Source organism: Aulostomus chinensis, chromosome 3 (assembly GCF_037954235.1).
Source record: "Aulostomus chinensis isolate RoL2024-O1b breed Wild chromosome 3, RoL_Achi_v1.0, whole genome shotgun sequence".
Lineage (NCBI taxonomy): Eukaryota > Metazoa > Chordata > Actinopteri > Syngnathiformes > Aulostomidae > Aulostomus > Aulostomus chinensis.
In genome coordinates, this window is record NC_141322.1 from 17,557,962 (window position 1) to 17,582,840 (window position 24,879).

Here is a 24,879-nt window from a genome sequence, read left to right on the forward strand (position 1 = left end):
CACTCTAGGCACTACATTACCATAGCACAGCTACCAGGAACCATGAGCATGATGAGTAGCCTACGTTTACTTATGAAATGTTTCTGCCTCTGAACGTCGATTAGAAGCGAATTATCTTAGCAATTAGATGGTGATACTTTTGCTCTCAATTTGTACTTAAGTACCTCTGCTGCTCTTAACTTTAAGTGGTTGCAAAAAACCCAAAACATTTCCTACACAACTGCGACACCTGCTGGAACTGCACACTTATTACAGCGTCTTCATTGCAGTACCACAATACCGCCGCTGGGGGGCACGCGACGCCGACTAGTTTTCTGCAGGCAAAGATGGCGGTGCGGAAGAAAGACGGCGGCCCGAATGTAAAATATTTCGAAGCGTCTGATACCGTTTCTCAGTTTGATAATGTGCGCGTCTGGCTGGGAAAGAATTACAAAAAGGTACTGACCGCATGTTTTGTAGCCATACTCACTCAGCTTCCATTTTCACCCTGAAATGTGGACACTAACCTATTGGGTAGAGGCAGTGACAAAGAGGAGGGAGGGTGTTGCTGAGCGTCCAGCTGTTTGACTCACTCGAGCCGGGATACAAAAGGATGCTGAGCTCCCAGCTGCGCCAGATGTGCCAGCGAATGGCGCTATTCTCGCACGGTAGCGTGGCTCAGCCGCTTCAAAAGCAGTACACATCCAGACGTATGAGGCCAGGTTTATGCCACGGGGTGACTTTAGCCAGCCAGGACGCTAGCTAGCTAGGTAGCTAATAGGCTAACGGCAATGCAGCTCAGATCCAGATGTTGGCTTTTTGTGGCGCGCCGCGCGAAACGAATCCCCGGCTGATAGAAGACGGAGCCTTGCACTGGTGTTCAGACTCATTGAGTTTTAATAATGCCCAAAATAATAACGAAGTGAGTTATTTATTTCATCCCATCAACAGATATGGTAGAACTTACTCCTCTGTAATAAGGGGGATAACAGTACAACCTTCAAGTCTACCTGAAAATACACAACGCCCCTTTCAGCCCACTTGATTAAAAAACGAATGAAATCCCCTCTGTGGCTCACTTTTGACTCCTTTTCTGCCTTGTCGTCTCAGTACATCCAGGCTGAGCCCCCCACCAACAAGTCCCTGTCCAGTCTTGTGGTCCAGCTGCTCCAGTTCCAGGAGGAAGTATTTGGGCGACATGTCAGCAACCCTCCTCTCACCAAGCTGCCAGTATGTCTGTCCCCTCATACAAATCGCCAGACCTGTCCACGGCTGTCTCTAACTGTTCCCTGTGTCTCTACAGATGAAGTGTTTCCTGGACTTCAAGGCAGGTGGGGCTCTCTGCCACATCCTGGCGGCTGCCTACAAGTTCAAGAGTGACCAAGGATGGTAAGACTTTCTTTCTAGCTGACCTGGTTGTCAAGATTTTAGAGTGTCGGATGATAAATGTAATGATCTTGAAATGAAGTGCACAAGGTTGTATTTTGCCTATGTTACTGTTTCTTGTGTAACTCCAGTCTAATTTCCTGGTAGGCGCAGGTTTGACTTCCAGAATCCATCAAGGATGGACCGAAACGTGGAAATGTTCATGACCATTGAGAAGTCCTTAGTGCAGGTGAGTTGGCTTTAATATTTTCTCTATGTAAGGTAATTACTCATAAACGTGGACAGTCAAACACAATTGTAAAATATTCAATGTTATTTTGGGAGATGTGATGGCAGACTTATTTATCTTCTTCGATTCGGACTTGTGCTTTTTTTTATTTAGAAACGTATGAATCAGAGAAAGCACAGAAATAAAAATGTTCCTCACAGGTGCGGAAATTGTATGATATGGAAAGTTGTATGAACCCTGTTTTATTTTAAGATTAAGTGCTTTAATTATTATTGTACATTGTATTTCCATGCGTATTTACGCAGTTGAACGTTATTCTTACACAATTGTTGAATTCTGTTTTTTTAGAACAACTGCCTAACCAGACCGGTCATCTACTTGAGCCAAGACATAGAGCCGAAACTGCTTGGGAAACTGAAAGACATCATTAAACGACATCAGGTGTGTTACTGACACATTGTGGGGTTGTTTTTTTTTTTACATTTTAGATCTTTAATTGGGCATTAAATGTAAATGAATGTGGCTCATCTTTGTTTTGTCCACAATAAAGCAAAACGATGGTTGTGTTTTATTGTGTGGGTTGTATCCGCTGCAGGGTTCAGTGACTGAGGACAAGACCTCCAGCTCCCATGTTGTTGTTCCTATTCCCACCAGTTTAGAGGAAGGTGAGTCTTCAGATGTTATACTTAAGTGAAGTTTATTGTTTGAACTGTGATTTCTGCTGCGATGTTTGGCTTTGTATTTACATCATTTGTCTGTTTGATGCAGAGGAGTGGGTGCGACCCGTGATGAAAAGAGAAAAACAAGTGCTGCTCCACTGGGGATATTTTCCCGACAGGTTGGTTTTATTAGCTTCGAGACAGTTACACGGCACAAAAATGGGAAAACTGAACAGTATTTTACAATTGGATCGCAAAGCATTGCCTGATATTTTTTGTGAAAGGAAAACATATTTGCGTCGTTCTTAATTCTTTCTTACCAGCTTAAATTCCGATTCAGATTATTTTATTATCAATTATATTCATAAAAACAAAGAAATCCATCGTATGCTCTGACGCATAAACAATAATACACAACCCACATCATTATCTTTCTCCTCACCTGACCTTTAACCTGCTCTCAACACATAGCTATGACACCTGGATTCCAGCCAGTGAGGTTGAAGCTGCTGTGGAGGATCCTCCCAGTACAGAGAAGCCCAGGAAGGTACAGTTTGTTGTCATGCAGTCTTCATCAAGTATTTTGCTTTTGTGGCTTGTGAGCAAAGCTCTGCTTGGATGAACTGTGGGATTCTTTCTCTTGCTCATGTTGAATGAATAAGGTCCATCCCGTCTTCCCTGGTATCCTTTATGTGGTGTTTGTCCGCAGGTCCACGCAAAGTGGATTCTAGACTTGGACCAGTATAATGAGTGGATGAATGAGGAGGACTATGAAGTGGGAGAGGGCTGCCCCAAGAGGAAGAGGATATCAGCCAAGACCCTGACAGATGAGGTGACCACACCTGATGAGCGGAGAGACAAGAAGCCTGCCAGTGCCAAGAAGCGGAAGCGCTCTCCATCGCCATCCCCCACCCCTCCACCACAGGAGAGCAAGAAGAAGAACACCAAAAAAGGGTGTGTGACCCTTCATGTTGTGATGACACATGTAACAGCTGTTGAAGAGTGTTTGGCTTCAGAAGTAGTATCAGCAAAACACAACACGTGAATAATCAAGTCTTCCCTCTGTGTGTGTGTATGTGTGTGTGTGGGGACAGGCCAACAACTCCGTACACCAAATCTAAACGGGGCCAGAGGGAGGAGGAACAAGAGGATAGTAAGGACATAGATGAAGCCTCACCTGTTCCAGCGTCTGAAGAGGGAAATCCAGCTAAGACAAGTGCGCAGGACACAGACCCAAATATGTGCAAAATATTTATACGTATACTTGACTTCATTCTGTATTTTTATTTTTGCAGATAACACAAAGAAGGACTCTGATTCAACCCCGGTGAAGGGAGGAACAGATATGGGTGAGCCTCTGAAAGCATTGTGAGCATGTGCAGTACTTCCCTCCAGGAGGGGAGATCAAGCCTCGGTTTATTAAATACGGATCTTATCAACACTGGGGCGATTAGAAATAAAAGTCATGTCAACTCCTCATTGTTAAACATTGATTGTCTGATGTCTTTTATTACGCGTTCCAAATGTTAAATTACTGGTGATTAATGAGTTGACGGCGCCCACGTTAGAGTCACTCCATCAGCAGTGTCTTGTTTGTTTGCTAGGGCTGTGGCTGAATGTGTAAAGTGATCAAGGGTTTGGCTGCATTTCCTGTATTTTGATCTCATATTTAGTTTTTTTCCTCTTGATTTTTATTCATTATCCATCTTTTGTGTTTTGAACAGATGAGCAAGAAGACGAGTCCATGGAAATAACAGGAAAGGTATGACAGGTTTTGAAATTGTGATAAAAAAAATTGAAATTGTGATAAAAAAAAATTGAAATTGAAATTGTGATTAAAAAAAAAGTACAGTTCAACTGTGGGGACAAAGAACCTGTGTGTGAATGTGTGTGTATAAACAGGAAGAGGAAGAAGGCTCTCCGAGTGTGAAGGGTGAACCAGTGAAAGGTTCAGACCTTCACGAGGACAATGTGACGGAGCAAACCCACCACATTATCATACCGAGCTATGCCGCCTGGTTTGACTACAACAGGTAAAACAACAAACTACAGTGGGTCTCTGAGGGGGTCAGAGCGGGGTCACCACCCGGTGATGATTATTTCAACTGACAAACATTCAGTTAAATTCAGTAAGAAATCATTTAAGATGTTTTCGCATTGTGGTCACCTTTGTGTTTGGATGGGGACAACTTGTGCAGCCTAATCCAACAAAACAGAGGAGTTAGGCTTCAGATCTGTTCTCCATTCAGCTCCATTCAGAAAACAATGCTTGTTGTCTCGTGAAAATAAACAACAAAGAATCAGTTCACCCTTTGATCAAATTGGTATCGTGATATAGTAGCTGTCCACCTTATTTTGGATCTTTGTATTTTAGTCATATCAAAGTTAGAAGCGCAGTCATTCAGACACAGCTCATGAAGGCTGTGTGTGCCTCACATCGTCTCCACCGCTCCACAGACTTTAGTTTCCTCGCTTTAACTGCCTCCAGATATCAGATTTCAGACGGGATGTCCACCGCTACAGAGCAACACCACGCTTGCGCTTGTGAGGGAAATATGTTTTGCAAAGAAACAGTGTACGCTGGAGGTGTATCAGACCTCGCGCAGATTTCGGCTTGAAGATCTCCTTAATGTTGATGACCAATGATGAATTTGAATATAATTCCACTAAAATAACCAGATTTTTTTTCCATGTCAAAGACCAAGGACATGGAAACACTGCAGTATCAACTGAGACTGAACTACAGATCACTGTGTAATGCTTGTTTCCCTCAGTGTTCATGCTATCGAGCGCAGAGCCCTGCCAGAGTTCTTTAATGGGAAGAATAAATCCAAAACCCCTGAGATGTAAGTAAATGATCAGTACTGAACACAGTCAGAATATTTTAGGCCATATGTCTCTGTAGAAAATATAAACATTTCATCTCTTATCTGTCTGCTCCCACCTTAAAACAGTTACCTGGCGTACAGGAACTTTATGATTGACACATACCGACTGAACCCTCAGGAGTACCTGACCTCCACCGCCTGCCGCAGGAACCTGGCTGGAGATGTTTGTGCAATCATGAGGTTTGTGGATGGTTGAACACGTGCATCATATTTAGAATCATTCGAGCAATGAAACTGTCAGGAGTCGTTCGAATGACCTGCTTCCTCTCCTGCAGGGTCCATGCCTTCCTGGAGCAGTGGGGTCTGATCAACTACCAAGTGGACTCAGAGAGCCGGCCCACACCCATGGGCCCTCCACCCACCTCTCACTTCCATGTCCTGGCAGACACTCCATCCAGTCTCGTACCCCTACAGCCCAAGACAGCCCAGGTCTACACACACACACAAACACACACACACACGCACACACACGCACACACGCACACACACACATACATTCTGCATTGTTTTACAAAACCTCTGTCATCGTGTGCCTGTAGACCCCCGCCACCCAGCCGATGATGTCCTTCCCAGACAAAGTCAAGGATAAACCAGCTGACCTGCAGAACTTTGGGCTGCGAACTGACATGTACAGCAAGAAAACTGGCTCTGCAAAGGTACAAGTCTTGTAATTCAGATGATTCAGTACTTCTATCATGACCTCTCGTATTAATGGGGGGGGTTTTTGTGCACAGAGCAAGAGTGCAGCGAGCTCCATGAGGGAGTGGACAGAACAGGAAACTCTATTACTACTTGAGGTAACAACAGTCATGTGTACTGTGATGATTTAAACAGGAATAGTGCGAGTGCTAATAATACCTTTTTTAGACGTAAGAAGCGTAATGTAGCGCTCATCGTCCTCAGGGCTTGGAGATGTACAAGGACGACTGGAACAAGGTGTCAGAACACGTTGGCAGCCGTACACAGGATGAGTGCATCCTGCACTTTCTGCGGCTTCCCATCGAAGACCCCTACTTGGAGGACAGCTGCTCATCACTGGGACCGCTGGCCTACCAGCCGGTTCCTTTCAGCCAAGCAGGGAACCCTGTGATGAGTACAGTGGCATTCCTTGCCTCTGTAGTTGACCCACGTGTGGCCTCAGCTGCAGCCAAATCTGCTCTGGGTGAGAAGAAGCTTATTTTTACACATTTCCCCCAAATGTACAGACACAAGTTCCTTCCTACACACAGACACAGTCTGAGCCAACAGCTGGTGCCACAGTTAAGATAAGGGTGTGATTGAATGTCACAATACAGAATTAAAGGCATTTATAAGATCAAGCATGTTAATTATGAATATTAAAACCTAAAAATATTTTCCCTTTTTCATTAAAAAAAACAAAAAACAAACCAAAGTAGATTTTTGGTGCATTAACAAAAACAAACACACAAATTAAACCAGGAAAAGAATGAGATGTTTGAATTATAAATAAATTTAAGTTAATTTTTATGTTACATATAAAACAAACCATAATCCTAAACCTCATCCCATCAGAGTTGCATGTCAAGCTCTGATTCTCTCTGTCTTCTTTCAACAAAAGAAAGGATTAATAATACTAATATGCTTCAACCTACATGAGAAAAAGAGAGAATTAACCACCCAGGGTGAAAGAAAATCTAAATGATTCTGGATTCAAAGAATGGTTAATCATTCACCAAAATCTTCTCTATCCCCTCCTCAGAGGAGTTTTCTCGTATGAAGGAGGAGGTTCCTGCGGCCCTTGTGGAGGCTCATGTTCGGCGTGTGGAGGAGGCAGCGAGGGTCAGTGGAAGACAGGACCCTCTGTACGGGCTGGAGGGGAGCGGCATCGCAGGCACTGGCCTGGAGGAGGGAGAAAGACCTGGTAGGATTGACACACACGTTTGCAGCAAACACGCGCAACAATATAGGAGAGATTGTAGAATTTTTACAGGGCAAATAAAAAACAGCACAAGAAAGAACAGATGAATCAGTTCTGCCTTTTTTTCTGCCTCGTCATCTAGATGAAAGCAGTGATGAAAATAAGAGCGACAACCAATCGAACGAAGAGAAGAGGGAGGCCAAGGTACGGTGGGCGTTCATTGTAATTCAGGTTCTTAAAGTGATCGTTTTGCTCATGTGGTACATCACGTCTCCCTGCTCTGTCCCTCTGCACAGGACAGCAAAGATGGAACAGCTGAGGAAGAGGAGAAGCTTGCTGAGAATGGAAAGAAAGAAGAAGAGAGAGGAAGAGAACCTGAAGGCGAGAGAGAGGCGGACAAAACCGAGACAGAGATGGGTATGAAGAACATCTCCGTCAGATAGATGGGAAATAGAGAGTTCTTGCCAGAGATGAGAATATTCTTATCTTTTTTCTTTCAGGTGATGGAGAGAAGGAGAAAGATGGAAAAGACGGAACAGAGGAAGCACAAAGAGAAGCTGAGAGTGAGGGAGAGAGGAAGGCTAAGGTGGAACGTGATGTGGGAGAGGGCAATCTGGCCACTGCTGCTGCCTCTGCTTTAGCTGCTGCAGCTGTCAAAGCGAAGGTGAAGTCGATCATCACAGCAACTCAACCTGCCGTCACCTTTCATTCACCGTGTCTCTAACTGACGTCCACTCTTGTTTGCAGCATCTTGCTGCAGTGGAGGAGAGGAAGATCAAGTCTCTAGTGGCTCTGCTGGTGGAGACCCAAATGAAGAAACTAGAGATTAAACTGCGACACTTTGAAGAACTGGAAACCATCATGGACAGAGAGAGGGAGGCTGTGAGTGGGGTTCCTGGGAAATGTGGTATTAGTGTGCGTTATTCTGGTTCTAAGCATTTAACATCTTTCTGTGTGTGTAGTTGGAGTACCAGCGGCAGCAGCTGCTGGCTGATCGTCAGTCTTTCCACATGGAGCAGTTGAAGTACGCTGAGATGAGGGCTCGCCAGCAGCACTTCCAGCAGATTCAACAGCAGCAGCACAGCCAAGCTGGGGCCCCGCACCCCACCCAGGCTGCTGCAGGCCCACCCCCCCAAGGCTCAGCTGCAAGTCAACAAGCTCCCAGCACACCAGCGCCGCAGCCGGCCCCCAGCCCTGCACCTCCAACCTCGTCTGGCCCAGCTTCAGAGTCCCAACCACCTCTAGGTGCCCATACCTCGCCCCCCTGTCCCCCAGGTCAGCCACTGACCACCCACTCCAGCTCCAGCACTACTCCTGTCCTCCATGGTGAGTGGAACATGAAACGCAAGACACCAGCTTCATAGCTGGACTGAAGATGGCTCTGCTCTCACCTACTAATACATAATCATACATAAGGCCGTCATTTTTCAGCTTACTGTACATTTTTGAGATGCAAGTAGTGCAGTTTACCGTTAACTAAATACACAGATATTCTGTGTGTGTGTGTGTGTGTGTGTGTGTGTGCGCGTGCGCGTGCGCATGTGTGTGCGCATGTGTGTGCTCTCGTTATTTTTTTAACTCCTTCTTTCTCTCCTCTTCCCATTTCACCTGTCACAGAGCCCAGCGCCCCTCTCCCCGGGGAAACACTCCACCCCTCAGCTCCAGTCCCACCTCCACAGTGAGAAATGAATCATTTCCCGAGAATCTGACAGACTCTGACCACTTTCAATCCTGCCTGTATTATCTAAAATGGAGAGGTCAAAAACCCACGTAAGAGAACTTGTTTTACATTTCCAGCATCCTGTTTTCTTCTCTGAAACGGTAAAAAAGTCCAGTCTAAATCAAGCCAACTCTACTATGACACCCCTATTAAATTGACTCAAGTGAATGCCAATGAAGAAGATAGATTTTCTGAGAGAAGCAGCTTGGCCAGTAGGACAGGAGCATCTCATCCATGATTTCACGCTCAACTTTGAGGGGCTAAGCAAAGAAGAAGAAATGTCTTATCTTGTGATTTCAGTATTTTCAAAATTGTTGCTTTTTTGTTTTTTGTTCTGCAACAGTTTGTCAACAGCTTACGATGTCTGACACTTTTTAATCTCTGCAGAGTTCTTCCGGTTGTACTGTCGGTACTGTTCGAAATATATGTAAGAGAAAAAAAAAGATAATGCACTTTTCCCTAGGTCTCATTTTAAGACTTGAAGCATCCATGAAATTGAACATTAGCACTTATATTATCCTTTAGTTGTCTTAAACACTTTTTCATACTGAAGGTTTAATTTGAAATACGACCTTTTTTCTCGGTATTTATTTGTCTTACATGAACAATGGTCACTCTACAGGGTTTGGCCTTAAGGTCATAAGAAATGTCGTGAAGAACACTTTGAAATCAGAGGCCTGTTTGGATGTAATTTGAGACGATGTACTGTAAACTGGATTTTCTGTTACAACACTTCTAGAAACACTCTTGAAAGTACTGACCCCTGGAGAACAATTTGAGGGAGCTCTTGGAGAGACTTCTTTATAAATATCTTGATCATGAAATCCCTTTTCAACAGCACTTAAAGAGGAACATAAGCTTCATCTTGGATGAGCTGAAAGGTTGTTTTTTTTGTTTTGTTTTTGTTTTTTTGGAGAATGTAGTTTTGTTCTGAAGGAATGACTGAAGTCTGGGAGTTTGTCGGTGACCACAGATAAGTGTTTATTCATCATTTTGTGTTAATTGCGAAACCAAAATGTTTTTAATCATGTTGCTCTATTCCGTGAGTGTTATTGTGTGGGAAATGAAGAGGATTTTAAGCAGCTTGTTTTTTTGTCGGTGCATTTCAAGTTAGGTGTTGAAGAAATGCTAACGCTGTCAGAAACAAGGAAGCTCGCACCTTAAACAGCTGAGAATGGAGAATCGTGTTCTTTAATATCTGCAACAATATCCTCACTTTTTATCCTATCAATTTTTTTATATTTTTTACTGTCTGTTTTTCCATCTTCTTTCTTTTATACGTCAACATTGTAACTTTATATTATTACCTTTGTAGCCTATATTTACCCTCTCCACTGTTGTGTGTGTGTGTGTGTGTGTGTGTGCGCGCGCGCGCAGGTCTGTTTGACCTAAGAATGTGTGTATGGTGTCGGCATGCCATTAAGGTCCTGAAAACCTTATTACAATTCAGTTTTATTTCCAGTGCCATTCGGTGTGTGTCATGATGTTTGAAGAATTACTAAAAAAAAAAGGAGAAAAAAAACATGCTTCTTTCTGCACACGGCACCTCACGCCAGTGTCATGAAGTATAATCCTGTCAAAAGGTGAAACTTTATGGTTAAGTTCGTCAAGCCAGTATTGCAGTGCTCGCCACAGTAGCGAGCATAAATGGACTTCTTTTGTCTGTGTTATTACAACATTATGTGGATTTTGTGAAATGAAATATGTGTCCGTTCAGTTTCTGTATGTTTTTCACTATGCTGAAGGTAGCAGCAATTGCATTATTATACGGTAGAAATCAATTTTTCCTCAGTAAATCACTTTAGTGCTGACAGTTACTCTGGCAGTTTGTATCAAAACAAAAAAAAAAGTTAAACAAGAGGTTCAGGTTTTAATTACAAAATGTTGAGGAAAAAAAATAAAGATGTGAAAAACGGGTTTGGTGTTTGGTTTCTTTTTCTCTCAGTACCGACATTGACTGGTTATAAAAGGCTGATACAACAGATGTCAATCCAGACGACACTAAAACAGTTATTTACTTTGGAAAATATCTCCTTCACCAAATATGACACATCTTTAAGCCTGAAGTTTTCCTTTTGATAAATATGTACTTCTTGGGCAGCACGGTGGTGCAGTGGTCAGCACTGTTGCCTCACGGCAAGAAGGTTCCAGGTTTGAGTCCCGGCTCCAGCACAGGATCTTTCTGTGTGAGTCTGCATGTTCTCCCTGTTCCTGTGTGGGTTCTCTCTGGTACTCCAGCTTCCTCCCACAGTCCAAAGACATCAAGAGAGGACGAGGCTGATTGATACTCTAAATTGACTGTAGGTGTGGCTGTGAGTGTGAATGGTTGTCTGTCTCTATGTGTTGGCCCTGTGATGGACTGGTGACCTGTCCAGGGTGAACCCTGCCTCTCACCTGAAGGCTGCTGGGATAGGCTCCAGCCCCCCCCCCCCCCCCCCCTAACAGGATAAGCGGTAGAAAATGGATGGATATACTTCTCTTCTACTTCCCTTCACTGAGCCTCTGAGAAATATTTGTCACAGGTGAAGGTTTGGATCTGAACCTGAATTTGAATTTAATTGAGCAAGTTTGACATTTTTTTCATTTGGCTAAATGGTTCATTGTTGTAGCTCTGGATTCATTTATTATTGCGAGTACTGATGTGTAATCTGAAGGGCTGATACCTGTAACTTGACTCTGATACTTATGAAAAACCATTTGAACAAATATAATTATGTTCGCCATTGATGTCACCGATGTTTGGTTTCAGCTCTTTGCCATTTTCACACATGAAAATATAAATCAATCATCATTCCATTCAAGCATGTTGAAAGACACAAACCATTTTTATTCAACACTATTAAGTGTAACTTCTCATTATTCACATTATCATCATCCAGGAAACAAAGCCAGTTGGCAAATTTAGCGATGACGGTGGATTGATAAAGTGGCGTCAGGTGAAGCGGGCGGGGCTGAGTGATGACGGGACGAGATGGGATGAGAAGTTCTTCACATCAGACAGAAAAGGCACTTTAGAAATCAAAAGGGATTGAGAAAGAAAACGTAGACTTGTTGTTAGGATGATGAGGGATGGACAGGAAAGTGAACATTAATAAATCGATAAATTAATAAAATGAAGGACGGGATTGTGTAATCTGAAATCATCAGCCGCTCATCACCATTCGGACCAGTTCTGCCAAGAGAGAGAAGAACAGGGGAATCATTCGCGTTGGCGCTGACGCTCCAGGATGGATACAGACAGAAGTTAAATATATCCTACACACACCCAAAAGTTAATGATGATCTTATAATTATTTCCTCTTTCGTGTGACCAGTGGCTTCCTTCCGTTTACAGGAGGGCGACAAGGGTCTCCTGAAGCTTTACACCACCCCCCCCCCCCCCCCCCTTAGTGGCAGAGTGCCATCTGGTGGTTGCGAGTGGGACTTCATACAGAGTACCGCTCAGGGTATTTTCACACTTTTCTCATTTAGTCCAGTTTCAACTGAACTCCGATCCGGATCAAAACACTCGAACTGAGATCATCTCTGCTGTCAACTGCTGTCAGCTGTCAGCTGTGCAACATGACCCCAGGAGTTACCTGGTGCTGCCGGTTCATCTTAACCAACGTCAGATATGATTTCTGACCAAGGGGCTGCGACAAGTCTCATGGGACTTGTGTTGATGTATTTAGGAGCGGACATGTTGTCTGTGTGAAATCATACAAGAGGAAAGCACTCATCACCTACTCATCAACCAATTTGGCCCACAGCAAACAAACTGTAGGTGTAAAAAGCACCCGGACTGAAGGGGTCAATTTGGGATGGATCCAAGGGAGCTGCTCATCCCCTCTCCTCGTGATGTGGGGACAGAGACTGTTACACCCGTCAGTGGTCACGTGACCCAGAGGCCCAGTGACTCCTTGATAAATCCTTCCACACTCAATGCACTGTACCTTCATAATTAATGCAGCCATTAGCGTCTTCATGTCCCGCTAAAAGCGTTTCCACTTCCTCCTCCGTCATTTTTTCACCTGGAACACAAAGTCTAAGTAGTTGGTAAGGAACACATTGAGAGAAGAAATAAAACCTGATAAAGACACTGAGAAGATTGCCTTAGTCGTCTCTCTGGAGCTTCTTTACCAAAGAAAACAAACCGTTTCTTACCCAGGGTGGTGAGTACGTGGCGTAACTCTGCTCCCATCACGGTCCCGTTTCCCTCCTTGTCAAAGACACGCAGACCCTCGATGATGTCCTCAAAGGAGCCCTGGTCCTTGTTCTTAGCGATGGCCTGCAGCATTGGCAGGAACTGCTCAAAGTCCAGCATCTTGTGATTCATCTCTGCAAGTAGACAACGTGAGATTGAAGACCGTCACTTACAATGTTTCTATTTTAACCATTTTCATGATGGTTGACTGTTAATCAAGAAAACATAGCGGATCAGTCTGATGTGGTTCAGTCTTCGGCGGGTCGGTAGATGGCTGAGAGAACTTGCCTTCTAACTTGGGGTTTCCAAGGATTTTCAGCACCTCAGAATTGACGGGGTTCTGACCGAGGGCCCGCATCACGTCACCACACTGGCTGTAGCTGATCTTCCCCTCGCCTGTCCGGTCGAACAGAAGGAAAGCCTCCTTGAACTCTAAAGAGAAGAGAAGAGTTCACACGGTTAATCAACGTTCCAAACAAAAGTTCAAGACAAGCAAATGCAGACCCGCCGAAGGCTTTAGAGTCAGGCAAACAGTTTCGTCCATGCATTTGTTGTTAAACAGTAAAAGTTCAAAAATAGTTCAACTTAAAAACAAAAAATGGTGAATGTGCAAAAACATTTTGTAAAGTTTTGTGGTGCCCACTATCATCACTTCATTATGTAATACAATAGTCTTTTTTTGTGTGTAATTATTAAAATCGCTGAAATTCTATTGCCAGCCACCAAAGTGACCTGACTAGCTTTATTGGAAACATTGCATTCAGTGACTGTATGAACGATGACACATCACTCTTCTCTGGCTAAAAATATCATTTCTATCTGCCATGTTTCCTCATCAGAACACGAACAGCAGCGTGCTTCACCAAACCAAGTTGTGTCACGTCGTGCTGTAAAGTTTAGGTGTAATCTAGACGTGATGTCATCCTGTTCTGATGTAATCCAATTCGACAGCTTTGCCACTTTTACAAAGATTTTCATTTTCACCACCAAAGAGGACGTAAACCTTATTTTATTGTTAATAATAAAACATTTCTTCTAATGAATTTGCCCTCTCTGCTATTCCACTGGCTCGAGTTTGAAGAATGAACATTCCAATTAAAAACCTATTCCGAAGTGCACACTCTGAACCCTTCCCCTCCAATCTCATGACTGTCTGTTTTCCTTGTTTGAGCTGAATGTCTGTTCCTGGTAAATACTTAAGAGAGTTGTGGAGGAGTCGGATTCTGATTCACGACTGTTATGGAGGTTGTAGGCGCTGAGGGTGAAGATACTGTTCATCACTGGAAAACATAACCTCGAGACGGTATAAATCAAAACATCTTAATAAATGTTGATTGTATTACATTCTACAATCATGACACGCTCTGAAATGTCATGAATTTCAACCCTCCTTAGGACTCACCCATGATCTGGTCCTCCGTGAAGTCAGACTGGTTGGGGCAGGGTGAAGGCAGAGGGGAGGGGCGGTTAGATGAAGCAGAGACCGGTTAGTGTCCAATCTGTTTCCCCCATCCTTATGTTTCCCCCCTTTCACCAAACCTGCACCTTACCACCCAACCTAAACCCCCACTAGTCCCTCGAACTACAACTAACCACTCCTTTAATGTCCTGACCCCAACTGCGGAGGTTTAACATGATGGGAACAACATTTGATGGGGAAACACATTCCTACGTAACACCGGTATTAGTAGGATTTGCAAACGCGGTTAATCCACCATTACAGCTAACGCTCTGTTAAGCTAACAGCCTCTACAATAAGAACCCGTTATCTACGAGCATGAATGATAACGTTGTAGTTATCTATCGTAACTATGTTAATTCACGAGTCTGCACCAGTGTCTCTACTTACCATGTCTATGAGTTGTTGGATAGCGACAGACGGGAGACGGTCAGTCAGTCTTCACTCACTCAGCTCTGAGGAGGACACCAGCTAGCATCATCGGCTCAAGAGCATCCCCGATGACGTCACTGCACCAGCCAATCGCACGCTGCGAATCCATGGGTGCGTCGCCCGCTTATTTGCAATTTTGCCTGATTAAATGACCGTACGAACCAAAGAACCCAAACATGGAGTCGCACAACAATCCTTCTGCTGCCGCCACTGGCTGAACCTCATATTCCTCTCAGGAAAACAGGACGAGGCTTTTCCTCCACCAAGTATGAACCTGGTACACTCGGGTTTAATATGGTGGAGAGACAACACAGCATTGGAATACACGCTGTGCCACAGTCACACGACTTTCCTGTTTTGCTTAAGTAGCATGCAGCAGTTAAATAGTGCGTCTGCGTCGTCAGGGATGCCGCACAGGTGCTAGAGGGTGTTTGACGTGGAGGAGCTACAAGGCCTGGACCAGGCCCCCCATAGCCAAAGCAGCAGAGAGAAAGGTCTTGCAGAAACAGAAGAAAACGTATAGTGTCTGACCCAGTTTTGTTCCAGCAGCAAAGATGTCGATTCTAAAGTTTTATTTGACCTTTGCAATACGAGGATCTCGTCACCGAGCACAGAAACGCTTTCCAATGTGATTCCTGGATAACGTTTTTTTCTTTGTATGTGTGGTGACACCAAATGATGTTGCAGAGCTGGGAAAGCAGGTCTTTCACGTTTTCTGCAGCCAGGTCGAAAATCCTGATTATGAGACAAACGTCAGCACAAGAGAGTGAACAAACTTGCCACTGTATATCAACCGAGCGTTCCAGACATAAAACATTTAATTGTGGGGTTGTTGATTTCATCAGCCAGGGCTGACAGTTATACAAATTCGAAGTCATGTTGACATGTGACAGTATTCGCTCTGAGCATTACAAAAAGACAAAGGGAGGATTCCTCCATCATCACTGTGCTTCGTCACTGGCAATCTCACAACACTGAAATCGAACAAAGTCCAGTACTCGAGCCTCCTTGCCCCGGAGGAACTGTGCTACGGTCATGCTGGGGTCTGTCAGGAGGCTCTGGGGAAGCAGGCGTGTCTCGCTGTCACCGCAGGGGAGGTCATCCATGTTACCCAGGGACACGGGAGCCTCTCCCACGATGTGCTGTGCCAATTTATGTCCCAAAGTTTGCTGTTCTCCATCTTTTCCACCCTGGAATACTACGAGAGCGCCATAGCGTCCCATCGCCACTTCGGTCTGGCTGGTGAAACGGCCATGTATGTACGAGCCAATGTGCCACTCGGCAGGGGTGCTTACTATCACAGCCCGCTTCGCGTGCAAGTTCTCACCAAGCTGACCTGAGGGAAAGGAAAGGACAGCACATTCATCTGATGTCAACATGAGCTCCCACAGATAGTTTAAATACTTTTGGAGGTCTGCATGATAAATATTTATGTTCAAAAACACGATAAATGTTTGTCATTATTTCAACGAAGGCACTTCAGATGTAAGTCGTCAGCGTTTTTCTGTTTTATTTGTGATCCAGCTCATTTTCCCCCCCGATACTTTCATATATTACAAAAACACCTTTCAGCTTAAATTGATGTTGCAGTGATTTCATGTGACTTTATTCAGTGGAAAACATCAAACATATCCAACTTTAAGGAAAACTTGTCTGGAACTATTTAGTTTAAATCTTAGACTGGTAAAAACAACAACAACAAAAACTGAGGAACAATTTACAGTCTGAAATGAGGAAGCATCAGTGTTACTGACCGATGGTGAAAGCCACCCGATCCGCTAGTGAAGTTCCCTCCTTCACACTCACTTTACTCAGCTCATCAGCGACCAGGAGACTCTAAAAACAAACGCAGCTTGAGTGCCGAGTCACAGCAGAGCTTCCCTCTAACATACTCTCTGCACAGCTGGATATTGCTTTCTGTAGATGCGCACATGCTGCGCCTCATTGATGTGAGATGGTAAAAGTCATGTACGAACAAGTCACAGTTATATCTTAATTAACCAGGTGAACATTCCAAAATGTCAAAACTGACAATTAAGCCCTCTGATGCTGCTAGCATGTTACTTTATTGAGCTAACAGTGCTGAAAGAGATCCACTTAATGTGCATCTATTTAGGGAAGTCTTGGTAAAATGTTCAGGGACTTTCCGGTTTCAGAGCCTGTTTCTGCTGGCAGCATGTCGCTGTACCTTCACATAGCCTGCTTGGCTTTGGCTTTTATTTTGATGGTGAGCTAAAGTGGAAAAGACCACATCCTTCACCAGCTGCTGGAACTTCTCATTGCGCGCGACAAAGTCTGTTTCACAGTTCACCTGCACCGGACACACACAAAGAGATGAGGTATCAGTAAATGACTTCGATCAGGCAGCAAACCAGAGCCACCTCTGGCCTTACCTCCACCATAACGGCTACTCTATCTCCAACAAACAGTCCGATGACACCCTCTTTGGTCGTTCGACCCTCCAGTTTGTTGGCTTTGCTCCAGCCCTCCTCCCTGGCCTTCTCATGAAGCCACGACTCAGCCTGAAGGTTTGGTGCATCACACACAGAATTCAGAAATAGATTCAGGGGTGAGGCTCAGTCTCAGGCTGGAAGCCGGGACTGAACATTTGAGATACGAGTCATTTTCAGTGTTGGGGGTGGGGTTTACCTGCGTTACGTCATTATCAAATTTCTCCAGTGCTTTCTTGCAGTTTATGAAAGTATAGCCAGTGCTTTTCCTCAGTTTCATCAGAAGGGCTTTGTCAGCTGCTAGAAGCGGATATCCTGTGTGTAGTGCCCGTACCCGCTGGGAGGTGCTGACCTGCAGGGGACATGTTGTACAGGTGGTCCAGTACCAGAACCCAAAAATGTCCAGTGACTGAGATGGACTGAGACAGTCAGGTACACTACCAAGTAACATGTTATTTCACGTAAAATATTACACGTACACATGTTTTTATAAGAAAAACTGGGATCATCTCAGCATTACATCTGTAAAACTGGCCCCAAAAATGCGAGTAAATTAGAAAGGAAGCTAACGAGCAACCAATGTCGGTACGAATTAAAAATTTGAGGCTAAATCGCAAATATGAGGAGGCTGACTCTACTTACCTTTGTTACATGTCTTGTAAATGTTGACAATAAACGCACAAGTGTCATCTTTACGACTGGTGGAAAGGAACATTTACAAAATCAGTCAGAATGTCATTGAAATCCACGCTGTGTACGGAGGCCGAGCAGGGCCAAAATACGTGCGTGCGTCTAGTTGTCATCAATTGCTTAGCGCCCTCTGGAGTACAGGAATACACACATTTTAAACTCCCATTTTAGGTACTAAAATAGTAAATATAATGCTCGTCTTAAAGATTAAAAGTATATCCAGTCACTTTTTTATTTAAATAAATGAAAAAATAAAGGCATGGATGTTGCTTTGTATAATCCTAATGTAATCTTCACACTGCAGAGTCTGAGGGCTCAGGTGACAATAGTGAAGAGCCAAGAGATGATTAGCGGATTGCATTTCACCCTGTCAGGACTCTAAAATATAATAAATACATAAATTTTCAGGTTCCAGGTTTCTATCTGCAGCTCTGATCATTAATGTGTGTCTCATCATGAGGAGATAAGCTGAAAAAAAACAGCTTCATTTTTATGTATTTCAAATGCTTTTATCTGTAAATCATCTACTACTACGAACTGCATGTGAATTTTTTCCATTCAAAAAACTTTAATTTAACCTCCATTGCAAATACAAACAAAGCTATGTCCTGATGTAAAAAAAAATCCCTGCTTTTTATTATTATAATTACCATTATTAATCATTATCATTGATATTGTTATTATGAATTGACATTTTGCATGACTTTTATAAATACTCAAAGCCACTTCATAATAAAAAGGTTGTCAAAAGAAGAAGAGTATGTGATCTTTTACCTCCCTACGAAATTAAACGTGGAATTATGCACAAAGTTAAAAAAAAAAAAGACTGGCATAATCTTCTTTTGTAGTCATTTTTAGAGTTTTTTTTTTTCAATTTCATTTTTTAAATCTTGACACAAAGACAGCAGTTCCCAAGGAAAGAACCACAATGTTGCTCTTGTCTAATGAATCACACAGACATTATTTTGATACTGTCACTCTGTAGCTGGACATTTGAGTTAAATCATCAAATCAAATAAATTTTTTGCTGTTTTGTTAATGGCAAAACACGTGACTTCAACATGATCGGCTATTTTTATACAAACCCTGTGAAACGCAGCATCTGTCTCTCTGGCAGGAGCAAAAAGAAAGGTCCTTAAAGAGTGTAATAGTCTTCAACAGATCTTAAACTTCATACTTTTGATGTGAAATGCATGATCATATCAGAGCAAAGGTTCTGCATCTCACTTTTTGATGTTTTGGTGATAAATTTAAACTGTGTGTTTGAGCTAAGCAGGTGGGGAGTTTGACAGAGAAGTTTATTTACACGTTTTGAAATATATTTCAGGTCCATACTTTATCATTTTTGTTCAAACATACAACCCAAATACCACAGTGAACTTATTACAACATGTAACAAGAAAGTATTGACACTCTGCCATATGGGCTGGCTCATGGGATGCATGGGTCGGGTGAAACGTGCTATAAAAGGACGACCGTGATAAGAGTCAGATCGCCTTGTTTTCACGGTCCTGCTTAGCCAAGATGAAGATTGTGTTGGTCTTTGCTCTTTGGGTGAGCCTGCTCTGCCTGGGACACAGCAGTAGGTTTTTCCTCCTTTATTATGACCACAACTCACCTGTACAGATGAATGTATTAACATGAAAAACCGCTACAAAGGTCATTAATGTCTTGTTATACGTCCGGTTGGTTTGCAGACACCCTGGACTCCTGTCAGGGCCGCTGTGGTTATGGAACAGACAGTAACTTCTCCTGTCAGTGTAATCCCTCCTGTGAGCGCTTCAAAGACTGTTGTTCAGACTACGCTGAATTATGTAAAGGTAAGTTAGATATTAGTAATGACTGTTTATCTACCAACGTGTGCCTCCCATCACGTGCACGTTTCACTTCTAGCTGGAGCCACGTCCTGCAAAGGCAGATGTGATGAGAACTACAACTCTCAAAACGAGTGTCACTGCAACTCCAAGTGCTCCAAATACAACAACTGCTGCAGCGACTACGCAGACGTCTGTGACAGTAAGACAAACTGCATGTCACCCCTGGATGACCCCCACTAGCACAGCGAACAACCGACACTTGCGCCAACATCTGCTGACTTTCACATCCACCCACGAGGGGAATTATTGTCGTGCAGTAGCGAAGTCAGATAGAGTTATGAATAGAACACAATAAAATGAAGAATGGAATATTTATAAGGTAATGATAAGGTATAATTTTTTCAAAATTTGTATCTTTTTGAGGTGTTTTGGTTTGCTGACAATAATATATAAATTACGTACACTTTGAATTTTTTGCAACATAGAAAAGCGTAAAAATACCACCTCTACTACTATTACTACAACTAATAAAGATAAAGTATACAATAATAAATCAGCTTCCAGCTCTAGTGAACCAAAAAAATTAAATAGGAAATACAACTTATTTACAATATATTAAATGTGAAAAATTGTAAAATTAAGAGGTAAACAAAGCAGTCACTAAAGGGATACAAAAAGATGAGATATAAATATTTTAAAATGTGCATGATAAAAAATCAGTACGTACATGTGAAAGTGTGATAGATTTTTACCAGTTACATGAAAGTAAGCTGTTATACAGGAGTGATTCTAATTCTAATGGACACTGAATCAGAAATCTGAAATCGGAAGCAACAAGTAGCTCCAAAATTTCATGTTAAACTCATATTTTCTGGAGGTCATTGCAATGCAACCATTTGCTCATTGTTCTCTCTCAGGCTGTCATTCTGCTTTTGGTCAATGTCACCAGCAGGTGTCCCTGTTGTGCTAATAACGCATAACAGTCAAAAGAAGTTCAGTTTGCTCATCCCAAGCATTTTTCTCTATTTTTACCATATTAATTCAAATCAGGATATATTCAGTGTTAAGAGTACTGATGTCTGTGTAATTGTGTGTGTTGCTGTGCAGGTGCTGGTGGCGGTAGTGTGGTCTCTGATGCTGAGATCAAAGCCATCTCTGAGACACTTTACGCTCTGGACTCAAACAGAGCATCTGCCTCAGAGTTAATCATTGACCCTCAGGCTCTGGTTCCAGACTCTCAGACCAGTTCTCAGATGGACCTCTCCTCTGAACCGTGAGACCACATCTTTCATCATCAAGCTCCTCTTCTCCTGGATTCATTGAACCCTCATTTGTTCTTTTGTCATTTTGCTGTTGGTTTTTTGTACTTCCAGCTTGTTCCGCTACCTGGATGAGGAGGCTCTGTTCTCCAGGCCTACCTACGCTGCTCTCCTGGCTGTGCTGGACAACTACCACAGGATGACAGGACAGGCGGAGGACTTCAGCTCTCAGCAGTTGGCTGAACAGGAAACTTTCGTGAAGGAAACCATGTTGAACACGGAGCTGGGCAGGGAGCTGTTTGCTTTCTTCTACACCAAGGGTCAGTCGCGCTCTTGAAACGTATCTTTACCCTTCACCTGATGTTAGCGGCTAAAATGAATGCTACTCTGCACTCTAGGTGTCTATGCAACAGAGGGAGAGTTCATTCATGATCTGAAGATGATGTGGTTCGGCCTGTACTCCCGCAACAACAACAAGATGGACTCCAGTGGTTTTGAGCACATCTTTGCAGGTGTGTACATGTGATTGAAATGCTCCAGGTGGCTTTATTTTCTCTGGGTTTATCGAGAAACACATTCTGTATCAGGTGAGGTTAAGGGAGGGAAAGTGTCCGGCTTCCACAACTGGATCCAGTTTTATCTTCTTGAGAAACGAGGACTGCTGAACTACTACAGCCACAGCTTCAACGGGCCTGTAAGCACAGATATTTAAAACATGTTGGTGTACTGTTACCTACACAGCATTGCCTTCATTTCTTGCCTGTCTTATTGTCCCGCTCTCAGTGGACAACCTACCCCGACGTCATGGGGATGCAGTTCATGTGGGACGGCTACTTCAAACAGGTCGGCTCTGCAGTTATCGGCTGCAGCCCTGAGTTTGACTTTGCTGTTTACAGCCTGTGTTACATCACTCGCCCTGGAAAACAGTGAGTACAAATGATGTGTATGTGTGTGTTTGTGTGTGTGTTTTCTTTTCTCTTGCTTGTCAGCTCCTCTGATTCTGTTGTTTATGTGTCTTCAGATGTCATCTGAGCCTGGGAGGGAAGGAGTTGATTATCCAAACTTACACCTGGGAGAAATCTTTCTATGGTGATGGGAAGAAGTTTATCGGCTCTGCGTTTCCTGCAACTCCCAGGAACTGAACCTGCCATAGATGATTAAAACTTATGGAGGTGCCAGCTGATATAAACGGATTGAGATAATATTCCCAACAGGGGCATTATGTATCGGTGAGAGATGCATGTTTAAAAATGATCATATGAAGTATATGTGTCGCACCATTTTTCTTCCAAATGTCTCAATAAAGCAGTAGTCCAGCCACACAAGTGTCTCATCACTACTTTCATAAACAAAGTACATAAACCAGACAGTCTATTCATCTGCAGTGAAACCTTCCTGGCCTCGCAGAGCATGAGAATGTAGCGCTCTCCCGGGGGCACGATCAAGCTGTGCCTAATGGGGCAAAAAATGGGCGTTTACACACCCTCAGCGGGCACAATAGTGACACCAACCCTTCAATAGTAAGAGCATGTGAGCATTTGACACAATTGCTTATTGTCCTACAAAACAAAACAACAAACAAAATGCAGCCTTTTTGCGATATGAACTATAGAAACAAAAAGACATGAACGGATCCTGTTCTGCTTGACCTACTCTGAACAGTAGCCACCAGCTAAACCTGCTCTTATCAGCTGTCCATAAAGCTGTTTGTATAACTCCCCAGTGTGTGTGTGTGTGTGTGTGTGTGTGTGTGTGTGTGTGTGTGTGTGTGTGTGTGTGTGTGTGTGTGTGTGTGTGTGTGTGTGTCCAGCTGGGATGGGGGTAGATTTTACTCTTTCACTCATCCAGGGTGACTAACAGGATAAATTGTGGTCTGCCGACAGAACAGGGGGACACACTTGCAGCCCCGTTTAAAGAAAGTATTACAGGAGATGGATCTGCCACTGATCCCATTGTCCGCTAGTCTGTGTGCATTCATGCAAAATTAGAGCACAAGACCCGTCCGTTTGCAGCAGAACTATGGCCCTCAGTGACTCATCTGGTCCGGTTAGGCCAGGGAAGAACTTCTCTGGCTGTTTTGTCAGACCATAGCACATCTTCTGAACTGACAGCTACAAAATTAGAAGAGTAAATCTTCTCTCTTTTCATGCTGATATTTCTAAAAGCTCGAAATGAATCAAATTAAATCTCAGTGGGGCAAATAAAAGAAAAAAAGATTCAATTGTTTCCTTTGTCATCCGCACAACTTCATAATCGAATTATAGCTGGCCACCCGCCAGCGTGTCCTCGCATCTCCCCCAAATTGGCTTCTTCTGGCAGATCTTGTGAGCCACCTGACTTTTGTTTTGTAATTATATTATCCCGCTCTCCCTTTAGCGTGTTGTAGCTAATGGCTGCGCAGGCTAGCCCAGCTGCACATGCAGAAACAAAGCTGCTTATGGCGCCAGACAATAGACCCGTGAAAAAGGGACGCCTGAAGGCGGTCAACCAATGAGCACGCACAACAGGGGGCCAACAGAGGGTTTAGGGAAGGGTTGAGGGGGTTTAGCGGTTCAGGCAAAGTAGGGGGGACTATTTCATCCAGTAGTGGGGTCAATCATTGAGATGGTAGGTGGGAGGACACATGGTCAACATCACCCCTGTCTCCCCCAGGTCGCTCCTGGGCTGGAGGGAGGTTCAAGTTTGGCTTAGATGGGGGTCATTTCTAAAGTTGATGGGGGACCATGAAACACAGAGTAACGTTCATTCTCTGGAGTTTTTGAAGGCTGTCCAAACAATTTGATGACCATATTGTCATTACTATTAGCACTAGCACCCATTTTGAAGTAAATATGAAGAGACAGAGATAATCTTGGACAACTGAAGAGACTGTGTAAAAACGTCTCTAAGAGCCTGCTGATAGTGAAGACTATAATGTGTGTTCCCTAACATGAACACACATGACCACATTGATTTCACACACACACACACACACACACACACACACACACACACACACACACACACACACACACACACACACATACACACATACTCCTCATGCTGTTGGCATCTCTCCCAGGACTTCCAGTATGACAGATGGACAAAACCCACTTTCCCTCACTGTCACACACGCAGAAGCACTAGGGATTCAGAGGAAGGTCATGCTCGTGTGTGTGTACTCAAGTGAAGTTTTATGTGTGGTAATAACTAGATTGAACAAACATATCCTGGAAAGGTGAGTGAACGTCCTCAGAGCAATGCTGAGCAGCCAGGGGAGAATAGCCGAGCATCTGAGCCTCCGACTGTTAAAATAGGAAGTTAAGTTCCACTATCATCATGTGTGGCGGGCGCAGAGGGAGCTGGGGGACATTATGGCATACATACAGGACACACTTGAACACTACTTGTGAGATATTAATTGAAACAATGTGGGTTCAACTTAGAAATGAATGAAATTTAATTGGCAAGAAGCTAAATAATGTACATGAGCATTTTCGTATCATTAACAGCGTTAGGAGAGATTGCAATAGGGGCACAAAGCCTCTGCTAACACAGTCCCCAGCTACCTCCCCTCTGGGGATGCTGAGGGCCTGGCTCCACTATTCCCATTCCAGGCTGCAGGTGCGGAATGGCAGCAACAGCAACCCTGGGGGAGGAGCAGTGGGTTGCGGTGGTCGGAGTGGGGATGAAATGGGACACAGAGGCTCATACGTTGGGTGTGCACACAACCTTGCAGCCTATCTTGAGTCTCTCTTTTGGCGCATGTGGTGCACCGATCCTAAATAAAAGGTATTCCCTGTTACTTCATTCCCAGATCAGTGATGATGAGTGCGGAGGAACACGACGTCGTGTAAATCCTACCTAAAT

At 43.7% G+C, this 24,879-nt stretch overlaps 4 protein-coding genes across 5 annotated transcripts; 2 read left to right on the forward strand and 2 right to left on the reverse strand.

Moving 5' to 3' along the window:
• The first annotated feature begins 314 nt into the window (after positions 1–314).
• smarcc2 (SWI/SNF related BAF chromatin remodeling complex subunit C2) lies at positions 315–10,862 on the forward strand. 2 transcript variants are annotated; one of them, XM_086199170.1, is made up of 26 exons: positions 315–437; positions 1,090–1,209; positions 1,283–1,368; positions 1,513–1,594; positions 1,943–2,035; positions 2,190–2,259; positions 2,363–2,432; positions 2,725–2,800; positions 2,963–3,207; positions 3,348–3,469; positions 3,549–3,602; positions 3,978–4,015; positions 4,156–4,286; positions 5,028–5,099; positions 5,208–5,321; positions 5,417–5,570; positions 5,681–5,797; positions 5,876–5,938; positions 6,045–6,303; positions 6,862–7,023; positions 7,163–7,224; positions 7,317–7,437; positions 7,521–7,684; positions 7,768–7,902; positions 7,983–8,346; positions 8,638–10,862. In XM_086199170.1, exons 1-26 carry the CDS (start codon positions 327–329, stop codon positions 8,700–8,702), a joined length of 3,150 nt encoding a protein of 1,049 aa, XP_086055296.1. In that variant the 5' UTR covers positions 315–326; the 3' UTR covers positions 8,703–10,862. The 2 variants fall into 2 exon arrangements, with proteins under 2 accessions (XP_086055296.1, XP_086055297.1); XM_086199171.1 differs by having other exon boundaries at positions 1,519–1,594.
• A 684-nt stretch (positions 10,863–11,546) lies between these two features.
• Positions 11,547–14,901, reverse strand: myl6 (myosin, light chain 6, alkali, smooth muscle and non-muscle). The gene is made up of 6 exons (XM_086199173.1): positions 14,773–14,901; positions 14,326–14,353; positions 13,212–13,355; positions 12,884–13,057; positions 12,673–12,750; positions 11,547–11,912 (listed from the first exon to the last, which is right to left on the reverse strand). Exons 1-6 carry the CDS (start codon positions 14,773–14,775, stop codon positions 11,884–11,886), a joined length of 456 nt encoding a protein of 151 aa, XP_086055299.1. The 5' UTR covers positions 14,776–14,901; the 3' UTR covers positions 11,547–11,883.
• A 713-nt stretch (positions 14,902–15,614) lies between these two features.
• Positions 15,615–18,056, reverse strand: tsfm (Ts translation elongation factor, mitochondrial). Its single transcript, XM_086199172.1, has 6 exons — positions 17,907–18,056; positions 17,464–17,616; positions 17,208–17,336; positions 17,003–17,125; positions 16,569–16,650; positions 15,615–16,150 (listed from the first exon to the last, which is right to left on the reverse strand). Exons 1-6 carry the CDS (start codon positions 17,952–17,954, stop codon positions 15,756–15,758), a joined length of 930 nt encoding a protein of 309 aa, XP_086055298.1. The 5' UTR covers positions 17,955–18,056; the 3' UTR covers positions 15,615–15,755.
• A 1,422-nt stretch (positions 18,057–19,478) lies between these two features.
• Positions 19,479–22,207, forward strand: endou (endonuclease, polyU-specific). The gene is made up of 9 exons (XM_086196872.1): positions 19,479–19,536; positions 19,652–19,774; positions 19,848–19,970; positions 20,879–21,044; positions 21,145–21,350; positions 21,429–21,542; positions 21,618–21,724; positions 21,814–21,956; positions 22,052–22,207. The coding sequence occupies exons 1-9, from the start codon at positions 19,479–19,481 to the stop codon at positions 22,170–22,172; spliced, it is 1,161 nt and encodes a 386-aa protein (XP_086052998.1). The 3' UTR covers positions 22,173–22,207.
• Positions 22,208–24,879: the final 2,672 nt, after the last annotated feature.

Excerpts from the sequence above, each read along its gene's own strand:
- endou (XM_086196872.1), top strand. The coding sequence starts at position 19,479 with ATGAAGATTGTGTTGGTCTTTGCTCTTTGGGTGAGCCTGCTCTGCCTG. Across the intron at positions 19,775-19,847 it reads CTACGCTGAATTATGTAAAG|CTGGAGCCACGTCCTGCAAA; the intron begins GTAAGTTAGATA and ends TTTCACTTCTAG. Across the intron at positions 21,725-21,813 it reads GCCACAGCTTCAACGGGCCT|TGGACAACCTACCCCGACGT; the intron begins GTAAGCACAGAT and ends TCCCGCTCTCAG.
- tsfm (XM_086199172.1), bottom strand. The coding sequence starts at position 17,954 with ATGACACTTGTGCGTTTATTGTCAACATTTACAAGACATGTAACAAAG. Across the intron at positions 17,337-17,463 it reads TTGATAATGACGTAACGCAG|GCTGAGTCGTGGCTTCATGA; the intron begins GTAAACCCCACC and ends CCAAACCTTCAG. Across the intron at positions 16,151-16,568 it reads TCGGGTGGCTTTCACCATCG|GTCAGCTTGGTGAGAACTTG; the intron begins GTCAGTAACACT and ends CCTTTCCCTCAG.
- myl6 (XM_086199173.1), bottom strand. Across the intron at positions 13,356-14,325 it reads CACGGAGGACCAGATCATGG|AGTTCAAGGAGGCTTTCCTT; the intron begins GTGAGTCCTAAG and ends TCTTCTCTTTAG. Across the intron at positions 12,751-12,883 it reads CCACGTACTCACCACCCTGG|GTGAAAAAATGACGGAGGAG; the intron begins GTAAGAAACGGT and ends TTTGTGTTCCAG.
- smarcc2 (XM_086199170.1), top strand. The coding sequence starts at position 327 with ATGGCGGTGCGGAAGAAAGACGGCGGCCCGAATGTAAAATATTTCGAA. Across the intron at positions 4,287-5,027 it reads GCCTGGTTTGACTACAACAG|TGTTCATGCTATCGAGCGCA; the intron begins GTAAAACAACAA and ends TGTTTCCCTCAG. Across the intron at positions 5,322-5,416 it reads GATGTTTGTGCAATCATGAG|GGTCCATGCCTTCCTGGAGC; the intron begins GTTTGTGGATGG and ends CCTCTCCTGCAG.